This window comes from Mus pahari, chromosome 10, assembly GCF_900095145.1.
Source record: "Mus pahari chromosome 10, PAHARI_EIJ_v1.1, whole genome shotgun sequence".
NCBI classification, from domain to species: Eukaryota; Metazoa; Chordata; class Mammalia; order Rodentia; family Muridae; genus Mus; species Mus pahari.
The window spans coordinates 20,495,414-20,500,372 of record NC_034599.1 but is presented as its reverse complement, the minus strand read 5'-3'; the positions used below and the strand labels follow the sequence as shown (position 1 = coordinate 20,500,372).

General features: G+C 48.6%; 1 protein-coding gene across 3 annotated transcripts in view; it reads right to left on the bottom strand.

The window, feature by feature from the left end:
- Positions 1–3,483, bottom strand: part of Septin7 (septin 7) — a 62,757-nt gene extending 59,274 nt beyond the window's left edge. The window contains exons 1-2 of one of the 3 annotated variants that reach the window (XM_021206179.1): positions 3,226–3,482; positions 1,368–1,369 (exon numbers count right to left, since the gene is read on the bottom strand). In XM_021206179.1, the coding sequence (XP_021061838.1) occupies positions 1,368–1,369; positions 3,226–3,286 (63 nt within the window). In that variant the 5' untranslated portion in view covers positions 3,287–3,482. Of the gene's footprint in view, positions 1–1,367; positions 1,370–2,793; positions 3,030–3,225 lie in introns of those variants that run through there. The other 2 variants (XM_021206178.2, XM_029542785.1) reach the window with 2 other exon arrangements.
- Positions 3,484–4,959: the final 1,476 nt, after the last annotated feature.

The window sequence follows — 4,959 nt, the reverse complement described above, 5'->3', positions numbered from 1 at the left end:
TAATCTTTAATACAGATGGTAAGACACTATCTTTAGCCACCCAGAAATTACTGCACAACACTCTAATACAGTTATATATTCTGAAAGCATGGCAGACCAGTGTATGAAGATACATATGATTATATTAAAGGATAGAAATTTTAAGCATAATAAAATAGACTTCTTGTGGGGACTGAGGCTGCTAGAAATCAAACCCAGAACCCTGTAGATCCTAAGCTAATCATGCTCTGCCACTAAACTGCATCCTCTCTCTCATAAATAGTTTTGTTTTGCTAAAATAGCAAGAGTATTTTTTGTATTTTGAACCTAATAATAAAAAGCTAGGACTTTTGCTGTCTTTCCCATTCTGCTTTTTATTTAAAAGACATTTGCAGAACTTTAGATTTGGGGTAGCAGGGAAAGAAAGGAAGGGCCTTATGTAGTGAGGAGAAAAGGGAAAGGGAAAAAAAATAAAAATCCTTCACTTTTGTTACTCACTAACTTAAAATGACTGACACCTCGATAGAAGGGGTAAGTCAAGATCTGAATCCATGTCTGACATCAAAGTTCAAGTTCTAGTCAAGCTAAGGTGTACTTTCATTAAGATTTTGAACCAGAAAATGCTCCTCCATCTCCTGTACCCTCTAGAAATCTGATGACACAAATGATCAAAAGAAAAAGAAAAAAAAAAAAAAAACTATTTCTTTTCAAAGGGTAAAGCACTCATTGGCTACTATTATCTTTTTGGACCCGCCCTGGTTTTTATCTGGTTTTGAGGGTGACCTCTTCTAGAGATTACAAATCCGGGCCTCTCTAGTCCTACTAGTCTCTGGTGTGCAGAATAACTGAATTCAAAATAAGAAAAATGCAACATGAACTTAACAGCCTTCATTTAAGTCTTCTTTTCTCATACCAAGTCCACAAACCCTTTGACATTAGTACTTTTTTACTACAATACAGAGAATGGAATCTACACATTTTTGTCTCAAAGCTCAGTAAAATGCACTAACAAATTTCAACTTTTAATAAAAATTTGAAGATAGCTTTTAAAGTCAAAATATAAAATTAGGCTTTCTGCCAGCAATTCTGCCAGCAGTTAAGCAACACTACTCTACTGTCCAGTCCCAGCCATACAGTCTTTATATATATATACACATATATATACACACAAATGCATACATACATACCATCAAATTATATGTCTGAAGCCAACCTGCTCTACAACTATCTTCATTCCAATCGGTCATACAAGCCACAAATTAACTCTCCTCCTACTTCTCCTTAACACTTCAGTTGTTAGAGCCCTTTAAACTGTCCTAAGGTTGGCTTGGAGTCGCTGCCAAACTAACCATGCTCTGCCACTAAACTGCATCCCCTCTCTCACCAACAGCTTTGGTTTGCTTTAATAGTAAGAGCACTGCCTGTACACTGAACTTAATAATAAAAAGTCTGGTCTAAGAGTTCTTCAAATATTCCAATAGACTGTGTCTTTACCATAACTTCTCATGTACTTACCTACAAATTATCTCTAAACCAAAACAAGTACCTATAAATTGCTAAATTAGGAAAACATGCACCAAGTTCTCATAAACACACAGAAACTGTTTTCAATTATATAAGCCTGAGTGCAATGTGGTATTTTTAATAACAGTTTAGGGCTGAGGCTCCATCACATTGCCCTATCACTGAATGACACACTGCTATCATGTCAACTACCGATGTAGCGTCCAGATTTCTTCCATCGAGCCATTCAAGCCCTAGTCTCCCTCAGGCGGATATAATGAAAGATTGTTTCTTGCCTCCACTCTCCCACCCCACCCCCATCATCCCCTACTCTTTCCCTTGCTGTTTGGAGAAATAAAGAATCCAGGAAGAAACTGTGTCCATCCTTCAGTCAGTCAGGATTCTACAAGTTGCACTCCTGGAGTTTCCCCAACTTCTACCTGAATGCACATAAATATTAAAAAAGAAAAAGAAAAAAAAGATGCTTGTCACTCTAAATTACCTGTTCCTCGGGATTCCCAGAGGCAATTGGAAAGAGCTTTCCTTTTCGTCAAAATTAGAGAATCGAAAAAAGTTGAACTACTTAGCAATGAGCTTGCTAAGATTTAATAAGTAATGATTGCAGTAACTTAGCAAACATCTGGTCATCACAGACTAACCCTTCAATTGAAAGAGAGCAGATTTGCAACAGTGTACTATAAAAAGTAACTTAGGAAAAAAAGAAATTGTAAGAAAAAAAGTCTCAATTACTTATTTCATACTACAGAAAAAGTACGAAATGTGGAACTCTGGAGTGGAAAATATGAATGAGATGGCCTGTTCTTTTTCCAGCGTGTGGGGGAGGAGAGGAAATGAAAAGGCTCAAGAGAAAAACAGACTACTGAAATTATTTTCAAAAATTAATTTCCTTAAACTTCTCCAGCCCGTGTCTGCCCAGCCCCCTCCCTTTTCCAGGCACCGTTCCCATCCTTTACACCTCCTCCGGGGGGCGCCCTCCGAGACCTTAGCTTTCCCTAGTGCCTAAAAATATTAAACCCAAACCAAGCTCAGGATCTGTCTCGAGACTCACTCGCCCGTCATCTGCCAGCCTTCACGGTTGAGGCCAGAGAAGGCGAAGCGAGCAGCAGCATGCCTGTTGGAGCTGCTGCCGCAGCCGCAGCCGCCGCCGCCGCCGCCTCCATCGCAGCCCCGGCTCAGGGCATCTTCTTCCTCCCTCCCTCCCTCCCGCCAGCCGCCCTCCCCGGCCGGCCCACGGAGAACCCGCGCCCAACTCGCTCCCACATCCCCATCCCGCTCGCCCGGCCTACACACCCACAAGGGGACCTCGGCCCGGGGCTTGCTCGGGCGGGAGACCCGGGCGGGCCAGGCCGCGCGCGGGGAGCCGGAGGCCCGGGGGAGACGCAGGAAAAGACTGGTCTCGGAGGCGGACGAGAGCTGGGCTGGGACGGGGCGGCTCCGGCGACTCGGGCCTCAGCGGCCACGGTGCACCGGCCCGGCCGCCCGCCCAGGCGCAGGAAACGCCGCCGCCTCGGCTGGCTCCGCTCACGTTCAATTCAAACTGTCACCGCGGCCGCCTCCCCTCCCCTCCCCCCGGCCGCCGCGCCCCGGGCCCGCCGCCTCCCCGCCGCGCCGCTCGCCCCTCTAGCCCCAGGGCGTTCCCCGGCTCGGCCGGAGGTCGCCGGGGAGCCGCGCGTCCCGAGCGCGGGGACCGGGATGGCCGGCGGCCCGGAGGCTGAGGCTCACCCATGGTGCCGCAGTTGACGCTCCTCTCCTCGGCAGCAGCGGATCTCGCACTGACCGACATCCCCTCCCCCTCCGCGACCAGCCCCGGCGCGGCGCAGCCGGCGGATTCTCCAAAACCGCCTACGCCGATTCCGCAGCGTAGCCGCCCGGCGTCGCTGCCCCACTTACGCACACGGCAGCGGGCGGACTGCCCCACTGGCTCTCGCCCGCCCTGAGGCTTCCGGCAGGGCCGAGCCGAGGCGGCTGCGCTCTCGCGAGATTACACCACCTCCGCGGCCTGCCGCCCCGCTTCGTTCTCTCGGAGCGCGTCCTCCCTGGCGCCGGCGCCGATTTGCTGGGTCTCCTCAACCGCCATGTTTACATTGGCCGCGTCTGGGCACTTCCGCTGTCGTGGACAGTAGGGTCTTTTTGTATGGTGTTTCTTTTTTTTCTTTAATTTTTTTTTCCGAGACCACCTCTACGGGTAACTGCGCTACTTGAGTCACTGAAAGTCCTGGGGACTCGGTGGGAGCGGCGACTGGGGCGCGAGGGCGGGGTCTTGCCCGGACTAAAGATGGCCGCCGCCAGTGCCGCCCCCGCGCAATCTCACGTCAGGTGCGGGAGCCGCGGGCTTGGGCCCCCGCTCCTCCTTCCTTACGGAATTGGCGTAAAGCTGGGAGGCGCCGGCGAACGAGCCAGCCAGCTCTTGGAAAGCTGCCCTCGGGGTGGGGGGGCCCCTCGAGGCTGCCGGGCCGTGGACCTGACGACTTTGTGAAAGAGAAGAAGACGGGCAGGTGTCCGTCCTCCTCGTCTCCTCACTCGGGTGACTTCCCGGGTGGGAAGCGAGGTTAGGCCCTCCTCGCCGGGACCGGTCCTGCTGGTCATCCCTGGTGGTCTGGCGCGGTCCGTGAGGCCGGCTGCTGCAGTTTTCCTCACACTCCCTGTTGACTCACCTCGGTCCCTGCTCGCGCTCTGGTTGAAGAAATGAATGGACACACGTGAAGGGAACTCGGGAACAGTTGAGGGTCGAAAGGCGGGAGGTGTCGTTTTCTGCTGTCGTTGGAGCCTTGCCTCACATGTTTCCTAGTGAGAGTGTTCTCAGTTGGCCATGGATACTCCCCGTCTGTCTTCCCTCTTTTGAAACTGATGCTCCCTTCTGTAAAGTTCTGGCACAAGCTCAGGAGCTTTGTGTACAAAGTTACCGTGAGCACTAAAGAAATGTTCACAGCAGCCCAGCTCTGTCAGTGAAACAATATCTACCAATGGAATTGATAAGTTACATTGTTTTAAAAGTTGGTACAAAGAGGACTGCTATGTGAACTCAGTGAATTACAGCTATCAGTATTAATATGAAGAACAATACTGTGGGGGAAGCTAAAATTATCTAGTATAAGTAGTGTTTTTAGGGAGATTTTAGTTTTTAAATGAGAAGCTGTGAACTCAGTGCAACGGTCTCATAAATGATACATATAAAGTTTAAAATAATGGCTACTTTTAAGGAGGAAGAGACGGAGTGAAACAGGAAGCGTTCCATTGTATATTTTTCTGTACAAGTAATCTGAAGAAAATGAAAGCCAAAAGTATGTTAAAATTAAGTATAGGTCACATGGGTGTTCAATTTTCTTGTACGATAGCACATACAAGGGTGCTTGAAATACTTCCAAGTAGCTTTTTTTAAGGAAATAAATTTTATCTAAGAAAACCAATTATATTGTATCTTGATTTATTCTGTTCCTACATCTACATTTTTACATT